This window comes from Podarcis bocagei, assembly GCF_964188305.1.
Source record: "Podarcis bocagei genome assembly, chromosome: 4".
NCBI classification, from domain to species: Eukaryota; Metazoa; Chordata; class Lepidosauria; order Squamata; family Lacertidae; genus Podarcis; species Podarcis bocagei.
In genome coordinates this window covers 6,317,237-6,336,431 of record NC_138128.1, presented here as the reverse complement: position 1 = coordinate 6,336,431, position 19,195 = coordinate 6,317,237, and the positions used below count along the sequence as shown (strand labels likewise).

The 19,195-nt window shown below is 44.3% G+C and overlaps 1 protein-coding gene across 2 annotated transcripts in view; it reads left to right on the top strand.

The window, feature by feature from the left end:
- LOC308584990 (cytochrome P450 2J2-like) overlaps nucleotides 1–9,549 on the top strand; it is a 34,429-nt gene extending 24,880 nt beyond the window's left edge. For both annotated transcript variants that reach the window (XM_081190412.1, XM_081190413.1), the window contains 5 exons: nucleotides 1,338–1,514; nucleotides 4,758–4,899; nucleotides 6,894–7,081; nucleotides 7,960–8,101; nucleotides 8,838–9,549. In XM_081190412.1, the coding sequence (XP_081046538.1) occupies nucleotides 1,338–1,514; nucleotides 4,758–4,899; nucleotides 6,894–7,081; nucleotides 7,960–8,101; nucleotides 8,838–9,025 (837 nt within the window). In that variant the 3' untranslated portion in view covers nucleotides 9,026–9,549. The remainder of the gene's footprint in view (nucleotides 1–1,337; nucleotides 1,515–4,757; nucleotides 4,900–6,893; nucleotides 7,082–7,959; nucleotides 8,102–8,837) is intronic.
- Nucleotides 9,550–19,195: the final 9,646 nt, after the last annotated feature.

Below are 19,195 nucleotides of genomic sequence, written 5' to 3'. Positions count from 1 at the left end.
AACGCCTTCAACTCTCTGAGTTGTATCTGAAGAAGTGTGCATGCACACGAAAGCTCATACCAAGAACTAACTTAGTTGGTCTTTAAGGTGCTACTGTAAGGAATTTTTTTTATTTCAACTCTCAAGCATGTGGTACAACCCCAGGACAGGATGGAATCCCAACGGAAGTGCTGAAAGCTGGTCTCAATTCCTCCCTCATGATAATAATAATAATTTATTATTTATACCCCGCCCATCTGGCTGGGTTTCCCCAGCCACTCTGGGCGGCTCCCAATCAAATATTAAAAACACTTTACAGCATTAAACATTAAGAACTTCCCTAAACAGGGCAGCCTTCAGATGTCCTTTAAAAGTAGGATAGTTGCTTATTTCCTTTGACATCTGATGGGAGGGTGTTCCACAGGGCAGGCGCCACTACCGAGAAGGCCTTCTGCCTGGTTCCCTGTAACCTCACTTCTCGCAGTGAGGGAACTACCAGAAGGCCCTCAGTGCTGGATCTCAGTGTCCGGGCAGAATGATGGGGGTGGAGACGCTCCTTCAGGTATACAGGACTGAGGCTGTTTAGGGCTTTCAAGGTCAGCACCAACACTTTGAATTGTGGTTGGAAACGTACTGGGAGCCAATGCAGGTCTTTCAAGACCAGTGTTATATGGTCCTGGTAGCCACTCCCAGTCACTAGTCTAGCTGCAGCATTCTGGATTAATTGCAGTTTCGAGTCACCTTCAAAGGTAACCCCATGTAGAATGCATTGCAGTGGTCCATGCACCACTCTGGTGAGACAGTCCGTGGGCAGGTAGGGTCTCAGCCTGCGTACCAGATGGAGCTGGTAGACAACTGCCCTGGACACAGAATTGACCTGCACTTCCATGGACAGCTGTGAGTCCAAAATGACTCCCAGGCTGCACACCTGGTCCTTCAGGGGCACAGTTACCCCATTCAGGACCAGGGAGTCCTCCACACCAGCCAACCCCTGTCCCCCAAAAACAGTACTTCCGTCTTGTCAGGATTCAGCCTCAATCTGTTAGCCACCATGATGCACTTTCATGGGTTCATCTTGCAGTGTTGGAGGAAATAATCCATGCCACAAGACAGGTGTGACCTGTTTATCGTGGAGCTATCATGGAATCACCCTGTGGTTCTCAACAAATTACAGTGACTCGCTGACAGGGTCTATCCCCAATTGCAATGTGGCTTTAGAGCACAGAGGTCAACAGTCAACATGATTTTCTCTCTGTGCTCCCCTCTGCAGGAGAAATACTGAGAGCGGAGACGTCCCTTGAACACCGCTAATCCAAAGCATGAACCATGTGACCAAATTTTCTCTATCTTTCCTTTAGCTGTATGAAATGTTCCCATGGCTTATGAAACATGTACCAGGGCCTCACCAGAAGGCATTGTACTGCCTGAAGGCAATGCTTTCATTTGCAAAGGAGGAGATAGAGAAGCATAAGGAGAATCTATCTCTGCATGAGCCACAGGATTTCATTGATTTCTATCTACTTCAGATGGAGAAAGTAAGTATCTATTTTGCAACTGAATGCTGCTCATCCCAGGAGTCATTATATTCCCTGTTACATGTGAATACTAATCTGTTGCCAGGAAACCAACATTTTTTTCTGAATCTCAGCTGGAAACCACCTTGAGCTTTCCCCAAATTTCTTTCACAGTTTTTTAGTTGCTAAAGTGGGTGAACATCCATCTATTGAAGCATCGATTGAAATGGCTAGGAAAAGGCAGATATTTTCATAACCCCAAATATGAGTGGGAATGAGTGGGAGTTCATGTGTGTTGAGGGGTCTTCCCTATGGAGCATTGTTTCTGTACATAAATTATTTTGTATTGTTGTTCATCTCACATTCAGACATGGACTGAGAAAACAGAAAAGCACTGCTTGTTGGTTCAATGATTTCATTTTCACCCCACTTTTCTTCAGTGAAGGATTTGTTGGTACATAGTTCTAACTCATGCTATCCTTTGCAGGACTGTACACAATGCCACCAATCTACCCAGTGGACACAATCTGTGGCTTACACATCTGGCCAATTTTTTGTATGCCATCCCAGGCACCTCCAGTTAACAGCGATCAAATTATACCGCTCCTGGGGGCAGATCCAGGGGCAAAGGAAGGCTGTCTGGCACCCAGTGTGGGGCGTCAAGGGGAGGGGCAAACCACCCACAGGGGCAGGGCAAACCACCCAGCTGAGCATGTGCAGCGCCACTAGGTGTGGCACATGCACAGCGCCACTACATACAGCGGCGGCGCGTGTGCGCCATACGGACAGCAGAGGGATCCTCCGCACATGGTGGTGGTGCGATGGCGGCGGCTCATGCCACCACGCCCGGGGGTGGCAGGGTGAACCCACTGCGGGGTGCCTTCTTGTCATCCCCCTCAGAGATGGCACCCTAGGCGGACTGCCCCCCCCACTGCCCCCCCTTCCTCCACCACTGGGCAGATCCAGTAGCATGAAATAAGACTATTTGAATTGCTAACCCTTTCACACCCCTCATGTTCAGGACAGATTAAAACATTTAAAACTAGTTGAAAAGCAGGCAAATAAGCCACATATTAAAACCTCATCTCTACCGCAAATTCAGAGCTTAACCATGGTCACCAAAAGCCAACTCAAAAGCACCTTGGGGCACTTTAAATGTCTTAATCCGAGTCCCTGCCCCTCTTTCTCTGCTGAGCGGTAGCAGCAGCAGGCACCCACCCAGGATCTGTGTTTCTTTGGAGAATTGAAGACGTGGTGGAGACTGTTGTGGCTTTAAGAAATATAGTTCATTAACTTATTTACACCTTCAGTCTGCATGGAGGGAGTCCAGATCTTACAGCATGGTCCTTTCAAGAGGAGTTTGTACCCCACAGCAGCACAGCCAGCCTTCAGCCACCCTGCCCAAGATGGATTTCAGCTCTTCTTCCTCCTTCTTGCTACCCCAGCAACCTTCTGATTCCCTAGTTCACACCTCCAGGCAAGGGAAAGGAGTCCTCTTGTATTATCAGTTCAAACTTGGCTCTCAAGAGGGTGTGGGGATTCTTGGGAGATCTAAAAAAACTGTGAGGATATCAATATAACCCTCAGTGTTACCCACCCCAGGTGCTATTAAAATCTGTTTAGGCTTAGGAGTAGCCGCAGTTCAAGTCCCTACATTACCAAGGTCTCTATTCCCCGCAGGAAAACAGGAAAAGCAAATGTCCCACCCTACATGACTGTTGTGAGGGTGAAGAATATGAAACCTCAGTCTGGGCACAATCCAAGTGGATAGTGGCAGATGTCTTATTACACGCCACACATGGGGGGGAGGGAGTCAGAATTCAAACCCCTGACTCATCTATATTCATACACTAGAAGGTTAAAAATATAATTTGTTGTGGTTCTGGACTGTCAGGTGTTAACACTCCAGGAGCGTTCTTATCAACTGGGTGCACTGCCCACATGATCCGTGCTTTGTTCCTTTGATGTGTGCTCTGTGGGGGCTGAGCTCTCTCTGGAGAGCAGTCTGTCTGAGAATGTGAGCAAGGTCGTTTCATTTTTGTAAAGAGGCAGAGAGCTGTGAACATGCAGCTAGATTCTGCAGGTTTTCTTTTCTGTTTTGAGTGCTACTAAATAAAGAGTTTTGGATTAGAAGCACTGGTGTCGAGCTGCGTTATTGAGGACACAGCATCGGCACAGACAAGCCATTTGATGCTCTGTGTGAACTCTGCTATTATCCAGCAACTGAGGAGAGTGGCAGCGCGCGGAGTGGAAGTGTGTGGGCCCCATTGGAAGTTTGTCGGAGTGGCAATAAATCAAATTTATTGCAGGGCCGTTGCAGCAGACTCAGTGGGTCAAAGATATACGACTCAACAAAATTTAACATAATTTCATTATGGTGACAAAAGAATAAATAATTATATTTAGTGTTAAGTAGTGCACATTTTCAGGATACGGGTGGCGCTGTGGGTTAAACCACAGAGCCTAGGACTTGCCGATCAGAAGGTCGCGGTTCGAATCCCCGCGACGGGGGGAGCTCCCATTGCTCGGTCCCTGCTCCTGCCAACCTAGCAGTTCGAAAGCACGTCAAAGTGCAAGTAGATAAATAGGTACCGCTCTGGAGGGAAGGTAAACGGCATTTCCGTGCACTGCTCTGGTTCGCCAGAAGCGGCTTAGTCATGCTGGCCACATGACCCAGAAGCTGTACACCGGCTCCCTCGGCCAATAAAGCGAGATGAGCACCGCAACCCCAGAGTCGGTCACGACTGGACCTAATGGTCAGGGGTCCCTTTACCTTTACCTTTAGTGCACATTTTGAATGTGTGCTGCCAGAGAGATTCCATTGGATCCCTCTCCTCCTGCCAGTGCTGGATTATTACCCCCAACCCACAGATCCTCAAATGCAGCACCAGCAGCTACAACTGTGGTCACAGGAAGGTGTGCATAGATCTCTTGCCACAACCAACTATGAAGCACAGGGCCGGCCAGCCCATTAGGCGGGCTGAGGCAGCTGCCTTGGGTGGTGGAATGGCAAGAAGCGGGATCTTTCTTTCCAGCCCACTTTGTGGGCACTGTTGTGCAATTCAGGTAAGGGGGGCAGCAGTGGCAGCAGGGCAGTGGTGGTGGCATCTTCCCATTTTGCAGCAAGCAGTGTAATGGGATGCCCTGCCCTTCATCAAGCATATGTTGGTGGCATTGTAGTAACTGGGTAAAAGAAGATAAAGTAAGTGCTGAAGATTGTAATGCATGTGAATGACTTGTCACCTTCCTCATTTTCAACATCAGAGCAGGAATGACCCAGAGTCCACCTATGATGAAGAAAACATGGCTTGGTGTATTTTTGACTTCTTTGTAGCAGGGTCAGACACAACCGTCAGTTCTCTGAAATGGGCGCTTCTCCTCCTGGCAAGTCATCCAGATATCCAAGGTGAGAGAGGGAACAATGGGAGCCTGGGCTTCTCTTGATCTCTAGAGTGGATCGTAATTATTTAAAGGTTTCATTCACATCTAATGAGATGATAAAACAAAGAACATAAAACATCAGAAAGAGTTAAAAGTAAGTGAGCTTATGATGGAAGTTTGGGGAGACAAAGGGTTATTGAAATAAGCTGAATGCTTTTGACATACATGTATGGCATCACAGAGTTCTACAGCCCTTGTGAGCATTAACCCTTTACATCGCATGCTGGATGCTTTCATGACACATTATTATATGAGGCCCTGAGAAACTTGGGACCAGGTTGCCTGAAACAGCCCCTGTAAGGTCTGTAACTCCTTCATGGATCACTGCCTTGTCATGGCAAAGGGGCTTGAATAACTCAGAGAAGCTATGAGCTATGTCTTGCAGTGCCAAAGAATGCTCCAACTACCACACAATTGTGATCATTTTACACGCTAGCATGGTTATGCTTAAAATTCTGCAAGGCAGGCACAAAGAGTCGGACACAACTAAATGACTAAACAACAACAAGGTCTGTAAGTTCATTTGGCCACCTGAGGACATTCTGCTGGTAGCACAACACCCTTCAGAATGCAGTAGGGTAGTGACCCCAAAATAGGAATTTTCTAATGTTGCTCTTGTGTTGTGGAATGCCCTTCCCTCTGCCTTTCATGAAGCATTTTTGTTTTTGTTTTGGTGGATATTTTTTTTATATTGTACATAATGTACAGTGCCAGGAGATGCTTAAAACATCAAGCATACTTCCAAATTAGTAGAATAAATACATAAATACAAGCGGCCACCCCCTCACTGCAGAGTAATGTGTGCCGTGCACAAGGATGGCAACAGATAAGCATGTGGCATTGGGGGCACGTTTCCTTTCCCTTCCTCAGACCCCCCTCCTCACTCCTGCATTAAAAGATAAAGGGACCCCTGACAATTTAGTCCAGTCGTGAATGACTCTGGGGCTGCAGCGCTCATCTCGCTTTACAGACCGAGGGAGCCGGCGTTTGTCTGCTTCCATAGACAGTTTTCTGGGTCATGTGGCCAGCATGACTAAGCCACTTCTGGCGAAACAAGAGCAGTGCATGGAAACTCCATTTACCTTCCAGCCGGAGTGGTACCTATTTATCTACTAGCACTGCATGCTTTCGAACTGCTAGGTGGGCAGGAGCCAGGACCGAAGAACAGGAGCTCACTCCGTCGTGGGGCCTCGAACTGCCGACCTTCCAATTGGCATGCCCAAGCGGCACAGTGGTTTAAACCGCAGCGCCACCCGCTCCTGCATTATTGCCCCACTTTTGCACACATATATCACACCTTGCTCAGCATTCAGCCTAGAAGAGTTCTGGTGGGCTCATTGACTCCTGAAATTTGCTTTGGCCGTGATAAAGGAATCTTTCCAAATATAAATGGTAGCTTAACACACAGTTAATGTAAGCCACCTTTTCCTCTGCTTGGCTTAGTGGGTGATTTTCTTTTTGATAAATTCTTATTTATTCAGCCTGCAGAGGGCTGGCCAAGAGGTCCCCGGGGGGCGCCATCATTGCCCCTGCTGTGAAATAAGTACCTGAGCCTCATCCCTGCCTCTCCTTGCTCCATTACATGAGTGATGTTAGCCAAAGATCAAGCTGGAAAAGGAGGATTGGTGAAACAGAGTAGGAAATATTGAGGGCTGAGGGGTGGAGGATTTTTAAAAAAATATGTGTAAAACAGACAGCCTTGAATCACAGACCTTCAGCAAATCCAGCCAGCTCTGTTAACCAGAAACAGCTGAGATGAGGTTTGCTTTCAACCTTTTCACACCTGGGATCTAGAGCAGGGAAGAACCATGTACACTGACTTGAGCTCCTTGGAGTAAAAAATGGGCTATAAAGATAAGAAACTGAGGCTCGTTCCCAGACCCTTTTGGAAAATAAATGTCCATCTGAAATAAAATGCAGTATTCAAAATAAACCTTCTGTTTCCATCATTTTCTTCAGATAAAGTCCACAAGGAGATAGAAGATGCTTTAGGTTCTTCTCACACAATCTGCTATCAAGATAAGAAGAAACTGCCCTACACCAATGCTGTGATTCATGAAATACAGCGCTTTAAATATGCCTTATTTTTCGGGATCACCAGGAAATGTACAAAGGATGTGAAGCTGTGTGGTTTTCTCATTCCCAAGGTAAATAAGTGTGGCAAACTGCACTCCTGTATCTCAAGAGCAAAGAGAATCCTAGAGTAACATACTAATAATAATAATAATAATAATAATAATAATAATAATAATAATAATAATAATTTATTATTTATACCCCGCCCATCTGGCTGGGCCTCCCCAGCCACTCTGGGCGGCTTCCATAAAAACCAAAATTACAATAAAATATCACACGTTAAAAACTTCCCTGAACAGGGCTGCCTTAAGATGTCTCCTGAATGTCAGGTAGTTGTTTATCGCTTTGACATCTGCTGGAAGGGCATTCCACAGGGTGGGCGCCACTACCGAGAAGGCCCTCTGCCTGGTTCCCTGTAGCTTTGCTTCTCGCAATGAGGGAACCGCCAGAAGGCCCTCGGCGCTGGACCTCAGCATCCGGGCAGAATGATGGGGGTGGAGACGCTCCTTCAGGTATACTGGACCGAGGCATGAGAGATGCATAAAGCCATAGAGGAACTTCCTGTGTAGTCAAAAACTTGAAGGGCAGGAAAAGGATGCAAGAGCAGGATCTCCATCTGTAGACATGTTTCACCACTGGCTAGTGCTGTTCTATTGGGAATGTGAGGCAGGGGAGGAACACGCAGTGGCTAGAGGTCATCTTCTGGGTTCCTTTTAAAAGAGGGATAGGGATAAGGAGGTCACCCTGTGTTTCTGCCTGTACAAGTAGCTTATTGATGGGGGGGATTGGGAATGAATCTGGCCTTTGGTAAATGTGAATCCCCCCCCCCACACACACACACACACAAACCCTAGTCAGTTTGAATTCTTCAAAGATTAGTTGCAGAACAGTGAGGAACAATCCAGAAATGTATTGGTCTGAGTGCCAATCATTTGTTTCTTCTTTGCAGGGAACTTATATTATTCCTGATTTCCGCTCTGTTCTTGTTGATCCCACAAGATGGGAGACACCTGCAGTGTTCAACCCAAACCATTTCTTGAACAAGGATGGACAATATGTGGCTAGAGAAGAGTTTCTGGCGTTTGGTGCAGGTAAATCCAAAAGTCCAAGCTATGTTGTGATCTGTAAAAAGATAAAAGTAAAGGACCCCTGACAGTTAAGTCCAGTTGCGAACAACTCTGGGGTTGCGGCGCTCATCTCGCTTTACTGACCGAGGGAGCTGATCTTTGTCCGCAGACAGTTTTTCTGCGTCATGTGGCCAGCATGACTAAGCCGTTTCTGGCAAAACCAGAGCAGCACACGGAAACGCCATTTACCTTCCCGCTGGAGTGGTACCTATTTATCTACTTGCACTTTGACGTGCTTTCAAACTGCTAGGTTGGCAGGAGCTGGGACCAAGCAATGGGAGCTCACTCAGTTACGGGGATTTGAACTGCGACCCTCTGACCAGCAAGCCATCCACACCCCTGTAGGCGTCTGTAGGCATGTTTAATGGTCTGCTTCCAGAAAATGGCAACAGTAGCATGAGGGGCAGAGCAGTCTTCTACATACCAGTCATGAGTCTGATTCCACTAGGTTTCAGTAGTGGCTACTGGGTCATATTTGCCATCCTGTATTAATGGTTCAAATTTGTTTTCGTTTTCCATGTTCTGTGTGTTAGTATAGAGATAACCAAAACCATGAGCCCTTTCCTTCCACTTGGTTCCTTCTTGTAATTTCCTGCCCTTATTATGTCATATTATGTAGAGTGTTTTATAGCTACAAAGTAATGAACCCTGGAAAGTAAGCTATTATTCACTTGCTGCCTTTCCCTTGTCTCATCCTCAGGGTCTCGCATGTGTTTGGGTATGCTGCTGGCAAATACTGAAATTTTCATCTTCCTGACAAGCCTGCTGAGGGCATTTCGCTTCCAGCTGCCAGAAGGAGTGAAAGAACTCAATAAAGAGGCTTTACTGGGGGCTACAGCACATCCCCATCCTTATAAACTCTGTGCAGTTCCCCGCTGCAATGCATAATAAAATATGAAAGTACATGGGGCTGCACCTCTGCTTCCTCTGCTTACCAACCCCTTTGTCACTCCTGACACATAGAGTTTCCCCTTCCCATCTCATGCAACTACTGTGGTCTCTCTTCACCTTCCCAGCTCCATTTCTGAGGCTTCTTCTCTCTTCTTTTCTGCAGCTCTGCTTTGCACCCATTTTCACCATCACCCCATCTCCTCCTTTTCTTCAGTCCCTTTCATTCCCCTGCTGTCATCTCCCACCCTATCCCTGCCTCCTGATCCCTCATTTCTTTTCAGCTCCTTTGCATCCCCATTCCTACCCTCACCACTTTTCCCCCTTCCCCCTTTTTCCTCAACACCTATATAATGAACATCCTCCTTTCAGCACACACCCCATGCTGATATTTGTGATTGTATCTTTAAGATGAGTAGAATCCCAAGAGCAAGGCTTGTCCAGTTGGAGAAGGTTAAGTTCTGTTTATGGGTCCTGTGCATTTGTTGCCATCTGCTTTTTAATAAAATATCTCTTCCAAATCACTACACTGAATCTGGAACTTCATTTTGGGGGGGGAAACACATGGGATCAGGAGTGAAATACGTTGTGTGGAGGCACTGTGGGATATTTGATGACTTCGCATCCTTTATCACTCTCCCATGCGGCTGCTAAGAAATGGAAGAGGGAGAATTTTAGAGCAGCCATTCCTCCAACTTCCGCTATTCTTTCCTTCAACCACAGAAGTTAAGAGTAATATGGAGGTGGAGGGACACCAAGACCACTGTGGTTTGAAACAACAGCAGAGGTTTGAGTAAAGCAAGGATGGAGGGATCCTCAGCAATTGTTATTCATTTATTTTTAAAAACTGTTTTAACAAGGAGAAACAGCAGAGATGGGTAGTATCTAGAGGTGTACACTAAAACACCAACACAACATAGACTTTCTAACTCCCTTCTTGCTGTATTCAAAGCTTATTTTAAACTGCCACTCACCACCCCACACCCCAATGTGCAGAGACTGACCCATCTCTGGAACCTACCCAAGCTGGTTCGGTCCAGTAACTCAAAGAGCAAACTTCTTTATAAAAATATAATAAAGTTTTATTAAAAGAAGGCTACAGGGTTTTAAGAGTAGAGATTTCTGGTAGCAGCGCAAAGTAAAGTACGGCAACTTGGAAGCTTAAAAATAACAAAGCTATCTTATCTCACTTTGTTCTAGCTTTTAGGATTGTTACCAATTTTGGATGGTATAAAAGTTTTAACTTTGCTAATATGTGGTGGCTGGTTAATTTCGTACTTTTTGAAGAGTATTTTCTGAGAAAGTGGCTTATAAATGTATCAAATAAACATATAAATAGTATGGACTGACAAAGAGCAACTTTTTGCGAAAGAGGCTAAATGACTAAACAACAACATAAGCAACACACATAACACAATATTTAAAATACAGTGGTGCCCCGCAAGACGAATGCCTCACAAGACGGAAAACTCGCTAGACAAAAGAGTTTTCCGTTTTGGAGGTGCTTTGCAAAACGAATTTCCTATGGGCTTGCTTCGCAAGACGACAATGTCTTGCGAGTTCTTGCTGGTTTTTTTCCTTCCCCCCCCTTTTTCTAAGCCTCTAAGCCGCTTATCAGCTGATCCGATCAGCAGATAAGCCGTTAAAAGCCGCTAATAGCGCTAATCCGCTAATCCGTCAATGGTCTTGCTTCGCAAGACGAAAAAACCGCTAGACGAAGAGAATCACAGAACGGATTCTTTTCGTCTTGCGAGGCACCACTGTAAGATAAAAATAACAAGCTCTTATTAATACTGAAAAGCACAAACCCATGTTGACTAGAGCATTAGAATGGTTGGGGCATGATAGCACCAGAGCTTGTCTCCCTTCTGTTTCACTGACCTTGGTGCTTTCCTGATCTTCTTGCTCACAATGTGGACCTTGATCTGGTGTGGAAAACCTTGGCCCGCCACATGTTGCAGAACTACAACTCCCACCAGCCCCAGGAAGTACAGCCAGTGACCAGCACTGCTGGAAGTTGCAGTTCTGCATCACCTGGAAGGCCAGAGGCTTTGCCCACCTGCAATGCACTATGTTGCAAGGAGATTGTTTCTTCTATCATTTTTTTGTAGCAAAATATGCTGCATAGCAACTGCTAGATCCACCTGTGTGTGGCCAAAGGTACCATGCTTGGAATGAAGTAATCCCGATTAACTAATTCATTTAATTACATTTTCTTTTCTTTTTCTTTTTTTAAATGATATTTATTGAGAATTCAAAATTACAGGGGGGGGAGAAAAAAGAAAAAAAGAAAAAAGGAGTTAAACAGTACAAGTCAATAAAAAGAAAAAAGAGAACAAAACACACAATACATCAAAACCAAAAACAAAAGCAAACAAAAAATTAAAAACAAATCCAATATTCCCAAATCTTTATCTTTCGTTATCTTGTTTCATCGACCTCCTCACACCTCCCTTTTTGTATTCTAGTTATTAATTATCTCAGCAAATCCTTTCCATCTTTCACTATATTCTGTCATTAAATTGTCTTGATTTATTTTAACCTTATCTTACCATAAAAAGCCCTAAAACATAAAACTTATTTATACATAACTCCTTATAGCATTTCTACTAAAGCCAAATATTTTCATTCCAACATTTTTTCTAATACTCATTAATTTTACAATAATTCTCTAAATGAATTTTTAAACTTTCTTCCAATCTTCATCCACCGTCTCTTCTTCCTGGTCTCGGGTTCTGTCAGTCCTTTCTATCCATTCCATCTAGTCCATTAACCTGGTGATCTTCTATCCGAGGCTCTTAACTCTTTTCCATGTCCCTTCTGCAGGTCTTCTTCATATTTATACCTGCACTTTACTTTGTCTTCTGCTGGTCTTGTTCTCAATTTCCTTCCTTTATCACTGAGGAGTAGATCTCGGGGAAACTCCAACCTTACAATGTCTTTATCCCTTCTCGACAGGTCAGCCCATTCTCCATAGTCAGCACTAAAATCCAAAAGGTATTTGAAGGCCTGTTTCAAAGTCCCTCCAGAGTTAAAGGCCCCCACAACTCCAGACTCCCCCTGGCCCAAAACCAGATCCCAGAAGCCAGAACATCCATGCATAGGGGGGGTCTATCCAACTTCCCATCTCCAAACCAAACGAGACTCCATCTCTCCAAATCTGACTTTCTCCAGATTCAGTCATCAAAGACAACAGCTTATGTTCCTGCTTATGTTCCTGCAAGGCCACGACTCTTTCCACTTGTATTACTTGAGGTTCTACAACAACCTCCTCCTTTGTCTTCTGCACAACTTGCCCTGTCAAAGCAGATTTGTGGTTCAGTTCCTGAGTGGTTTCTATATAGGTATTCACTGTTTGTCCAAAATTATTAACTGCAACAGTCATCAAATCCATCTTCTCGTGTAGCTGTTCCAGTAAAGCGCTTGTCTTGCAAAAAGCAATCGCTAAGGCTTCTCCTGCACACATTCTTGTTCAAGGTCAATATCTGGTTCTCACGATCTTTAATCTCTGCAGCTGGAGAATTCCCCAGATCGACTCCAAAAACAGTTTCAAAAGCTCCCTCTAGAGGAAAACATTTTCTATTTGTATCCGTCCTTTTGAAAGCCTATCCAGCCACACAGTTACTTTCGTTTTTCAAATATTTTGTTCCTTTTAAGTGCAAAAGGAAACATTGGAATCAATATGTTTCTCTTTTTTAACTATCTGTCAAAGAACGTTTTATTCTCAGTCAGTGAACTTTCCCAAAACGTCTATCTTCCTGGCACCCCGTTCCCAGGTTCAAGACAGTGAAAATTTATCTTTCTTTACTCTCTCTCCTGCAGGCTTAAACAATTTAAGATTTCCCCCCTCTTCTCCTGCTTCCAAGGGGGGTTTAGTAGTTTTAGCCGATGGAGATTTAGTCCTTTACAAAAGATTGTCCAGACTTTAGCTTGCAATGTCTTTGCTTCAATCTATTTACAAAAGCGGAAGGCGGACTTCCTGTTTAGAACCTTCCCGCTTTGGTGCCAAATTAAGATGTTTCAAAGTCCAATTTTCCGTTCTACTCACGGGTAGTTGTTTAAAGTCCAATTGTCCACAGGAAAAAGTCAGCGCTCTCCGGCAACAGCAATGCGGCTTCACTCTGTGAAAAGAGCAGTCGATTCGAAGCACCGCGCCATTCACCCCATGTCACTCCGGATCCCCGAAACCGGGTTTCCCCACGAGTAGGGGAGGCGCAAAAGGTGCCAGCCGAATCCCACGTCCATAGGCTTCTCCCGCCTGTGGTTTTTGGTGGGTCTCCGCCTCGCCGTGGCGGTCCAGACCCTATTTTCCACAAAGCGGATTCCTCCCGATCAGAGGAAATCCGCCATTGCTGGAGGCGCTAACCCGGAAGTCCTACATTTTCATTTTAATTCCATAATTTATGAATGTAGGAGTTTCATCACACCCTAGTTTGTGTTTGATTGCAGCCGTTGCATTTACCATTTAAACCTACCTGAAAATGATGTTATTGTTTATACTTAAAGTTTCTTACTTTGGGGGGAAATAAATAAAAACCATTGTGCACATGAGTCTGAGTTATTACTGAGAAATAAATACCTTAGCAAGAATGTCTTCATGAATCTTCACCCCAATCCACCACATTAGACAAAGTTATAGTAAGAAGTAAGTACCATAATGAAAGTATCTTCACAAATCTTCAACCCAATCTGCCATGCACCTCCAATGAGAAGAAGCTGAGGAAGTCCAGGAGGTTAGTGCCTGCGTGACCAGAGCTGTTTCAGGAAGTCCAGAACCAGAAGAACCACCAGCAGAGCAATCAAAAATGCCAATATCTCCATACCCCTCCTGTCTTCTATTTCTCCTTGATTCTTTCTAGGATGCCTGGTTAGGTTCCATTTTCTTCCTTTGCTTTTCTCAGGGACGTCAGCACTTCTCTTTGCCGGAGCACACTAGAGAAAGTCCAGTGAACAGGATGACTCCTCCTGCTGGAATGGAGAGGCAGGGCCCTTCAAGTCTTTTGCCTCTTCTTCCAGAGGGAGAAGCTATCCTTCCCTCCAGTTCTGCCCTGCCTCTGGTCAGGTTGGCAGGTTCCTTTTTTGAGTGAGGAAAACTTTTTCCTTACTCTGTACCACTGTCATTGTGATTTCTCTTTTGCCTTCCTTTTTGGCTAGGGTTCCTATATTTCAAAAATCCAGACACACGAGTTCTTGAACTTTTGGGGGCAGGGCAAAGTTGTTGCGCTTCTGACATGGGTTGCCATATGTCCAGATTTTCCCAGACATACAGCAATTTCTGCCCACTGTTTCCGACGGCCAAATCCAGGCTATGTCCGGGAAATTCCATAGATATGGCAACCCTGTTTTTGCCTCTTCCATGTGCTTCTTGTCTGCTGAAGTTGACTGAGACTTGGGTGTGGGTGTGGGTGTGGGTGTGGGTGTGTATTCCTGTAGGGCTTTTTTTTTTCTCCTTCCTCCTCCTTTCATTTATGCAGGAGGGAATTAACAGACCTTGTCTGTGTGGGCACTTTGTGTCCTTGAGGCAGGAGAATTGGCGGAGCCTGCAGTACCCACATAGAATGATAGAATTGTAGACTCGGAAGTTACCATGAGGGTCACCCAGTCCAACTCCCTGCAATGCAGGAATCTTTTGCCCAACGTGGGGCTTGAACCCACAACCCTGAGATTAAAAGTCTCCAACTACACCAAGCTATACCAAGCTCATCCTCCATCATGTGGGAGCGTCACTCACTCTAAGGCAACAGTTCTCAATCTGTGGGTCCCCAGATGTTGTTGGACTACAACTCCCATCACCCCTGAGCTCTGGTCTTGCTAGCTAGGGATGATGGCAGTTGTAGTCCAACAACATCTGAGGGCCCACAGGTTGAGAACCGCTGCCTAAGGGAACACATCCATGTTTCTTCCCAGCATACTGTGGACTGATTTTTTGTTGTTTGTGTGTGTGTGTTTGCAATGGGGAAAGAGAACGTAGAACATCAAGGCTTTTCTGATGGGACCCACAATACACTTCTAGTGGGACCTAGAGCTGTATTTCCTTGGGCACGCCTCCTTCTAAGTCTGTCTGCTCCTTCTGATTCATTTGTCTGCACAAGCCAAATACTTTAGCAGGCAATCTTCAAAGCCATGGCTGGCCATAGCATGAAGTAGTTTGCTTCAGTGGAAGCTTGTCCGGAGTAGCGTCAGGCACCGTCCACCGGTGCCAAGTGCTGGCCGCCAACCATTACTCCCCAGCTACTTTTTACTCCAGGCGGTTGGGGAGAAGGGGCAAGGGGTGAGGCGGCGGTTTCCCTAACATGGCCAAAAAAATGGTCTTGCACTATGGACCCCCACCAGCACCACCTTGCGATGAGCTGCCACAACCTCCCCTGCCACCTTCTCTCCACCTCATTTTTGACCAGGCTGAACAAACTGAGTAAACAGCAGACTAGGGTGAGAGAGGCCCCTAGTTGGGGGGGTTGGGGGGGAGTTCAGTTTATGGAAGTCTAGGATGCCTTTATTGAAACACATTTGTAAGCTCCCTAAATAACTTTGGTTTGGTTTAAAAGGAGAATGAAAGTAAAAGAACTACCGGAGCTAGTGTGCTATAGTCCTGTCTGACTTCTCCCTCCCACTGCAGCAGCACGCTTCCCTATATTTATCATCTGCAGGGTTCACATTTCTCCTCTCTCCACCCCAAACACCATTCATAGCTGCGACTTGGTTCATTGACTAAAAGCTTCAAGAGGGGAGCGTGGCAGGCTGCTTTCTCCAGTAGGGCCTGGAGATGGAAGTGGTTCTTCCTCCTCACGTGTTGGCCTTCCCTCCTGCTGTTTCCTGATGGGACCACTCTCTTCCTCTGACAGGTGAGTGGCTGCACTCTGCCCATGGTCAGAGGCTCCTTTTCTGACCATCCTCAGCCTCTGCCCTGGTGCTCCCCTCCTGGATCTGGATACAGAATGAGGGCCAAAGGACAAGGAGGAGCTGATAAATGGATTGGAGGCAAAGCAAGTGAGAGCGACCGCCAGGAATTGAGTGGAAGAAAAAGAATATGGGAAATAAATCTGGCAACAAATCTGTCTGTCTGTCTGTCTCTCTCTCTCTCTTGTCCCCCGCCCCGCCTTCTGCTGCAAATGGCACAGCAAACAATTGCAAACAATTATTATTGTATGTACTTATATTGTATATGCTTATTATTATTGTATATACTCATTATACTTAATCCGAAAGGTGGTGCGTCCAAAACTGCTAGCACATGACCCTCAGGTCGTGACCCTTCTAACTGTACAATTCTACAATTCTATGATTCTATGATTCTTGTAAGGGCAATTGCTTAAAAATATTGGGGGAACAGTATTATTTTTAATGGGGAACAATATTATATTTTGTGCAGTGGTACCTCAGGTTAAGTACTTAATTCGTTCCGGAGGTCCGTTCTTAACCTGAAACTGTTCTTAACCTGAAGCACCACTTTAGCTAATGGGGCCTCCTGCTGCTGCCGCGCAGATAGAGCCCGATTTCTGTTCTTATCCTGAACCAAAGTTCTTAACCTGAAGCACTATTTCTGGGTTAACAGAGTCTGTAACCTGAAGCGTATGTAATCTGAAGCGTCTGCAGTGGTGTAGCGTGGGTTGTCAGCACCTGGGGCAAGGCAAGTAATTTGCGCCCCCTAACCCGTGGATTTGTGCCCCCTAACCCTAACCCCCAGATGTTGCGCCCGGTGTGGCCGGGCCCCCCTGCACCCCCCACGCTACGCCACTGAGTGTCTGTAACCCGAGGTACCACTGTATCATGGCATCTGCAAGTGTGGGACACCATTTCCATGACAATAAAGGAAAATAAAACACAGGGTTTTGTACATTATGGTTCCCCTCTCTCCTAAGCTGCTTCAAACTTCCAGGGACTGGTGAGCTGCACCCAAGAGTAAAAGTGTAACGGAGCTTGTGGATGTAATCTCAGAAACATTGATTATGATCTTTGAGGTCCCTGCAGACCCATCTTCAAAAAAGGGGGGGGAGAGAAGTCCTACCTAACGACCAACCAGTGAGCTTGATATCAATACCAGGAAAGATCCTAGAACAGATATGTTAAGTTGTGGGTGGACATATCAGACGACACAGCGATTCTTCAAACAGTTCTTGTTTATTCACAAGCCAGAACAGAACTGAACTAAAGGGTTCAGTCAGCCTGCTTATATAGAGCTCCAGAACAACCTTACTGTAACAACTTTCTAAAACTATCCAATCACTGAACGTCACTTTCGATCCTTCATTTGCACAACTATCTACAGTATCCCCCTGCTGGCCCAGGGTGAGAACTTCAGTACATAACAAGATAACTATACGGTCAGTCTGTGACAACTTAGAAAAGGATGCTGTGATTACTAAGAACAGGCATGGGTTTCTCAGAAATAAGTCATGCCAGACCAATCTGATTTCTTTCTTTTTCTTTCTTTCTTTTTTAATTTTTAATTTTTTTAATTTTCCATTCTTTATAATCACACTTTCATCCAGGGATGTCGAATAACTTACAAAAAAACATTCAGTCGAAAATCTAACAATTACATTCATCAAAATCCTCCTCCTATTAGTTATACATAACAGTATATACTTTTGTCCCTACTCATTTATCCTATTTTTCCTTCCTCCCTCCCTTCCCTTTAACCCCTCCCCCCAACACGTGTTCTCTCTTCAGATCTTTAACCATGTGCACAGATTATTCATTCTAATTTGGATACTTGGGTTGGCTTCCCCCCATGCTATCCAATTCCTATAACTTGTCCATTTATTCAAAATCTTTTGACATTTGTTTTCCCATGTATCTTCCGTCATTACCTGTTCAAATATGTCAGATTGTATATAGTCAAAAACATAGTCATTCCATTTTTCCATTGTCCATTTATCCTTTTCTTTCCATCCTAATGCAATAACAAGCATACCAGCTAAGATCATAATTTTATACCAATCTTGCTCTTTTCTTTCTATTTTACTATTCCCCAGTATTCCTGAGATAAACATTTCTCTATTGCCTTCTATCTTAACCTGAAATACTTCAGAAATAACCTTTATAATCTTTTGTCAATATTCCTTTACACAAATACACTCCCACCACATATGTGCATATACCCCTAACTCTTGACAACAATGCCAACACTTAGGACTCAATCCTTTAACTATACACGCCAGTTGTGCCGGGGTTCTATACCATTTCAATAGGAATTTCCTACTTAATTCTTTATATTTATCCATTTTTATTTTATCTATACTCTTCATCATCTCTTGGACCGTATTCAAATGAAACAGCCCTTCCCGCTCCCATTTATTCTGAAATACCCTTATCATCCTTTCCTTATTTCTTATCATTAATTTATATATCATGCCTGCTATCCCTTTCTATGTTATTTGTCTTTTGTTACGTATTTCATCAATTACTGATCCTGAACTCATCATATCCTCTATTTTTTCTGCTTCTATTCATTTATATAGCCCTTGCACTTTCAACCAATATTGTTTTCCTACTTTCTCCAAAATGCTATTTTTTGTCCTTAACTTCCCGTCTTCATCTAACAGATCTTTTAATTTATTAAATCCATGTTCTTCTAATTTCTTCCACCCACCAGGATCTGTTAATATCTGTTAATATTTAATGCTGTGTTGTTTTTAACACTTGATTGGAGGCTGCCCAGAGTGGCTGGGGATGCTCAGCCAGATGGGCGGGGTATAAATAATAAATTATTATTATATTATTATTATCATCATACATACATACATACATACATACCCATCTGGGTGGCTCCCAACACAATAAAAACACAATAAAACATCAAACATTAAAAAGTCCCTAAACAGGGCTGCCTTCAGATGTCTTCTAAAAGTCAGTTAGATAAATGACAGAGGGTAAGGATTTGCTGAACTAAATATCTGAACTGGAATACAAAAAGTGAAGTGTGAGGAGGTCAATAAACTAGTGAATGAAGTTTAAGATATGAAAATACTAATTTTTTTCCCTGTCTTGTTTTTTGGTGTTTCTTCTTCTTTTTTTTCTATTCTGTTAACTGTTTTCTATTGTGTACTTTTATGTGTTTTGTATTTCCTCATTTTTGTAGCTTCTTTTGGTTTTTTATTTTATGTTTAAATTTGGAAGCTTTTGATTGTTTATGAAACTTTAATAAATATTATTATAAAAATAATAATA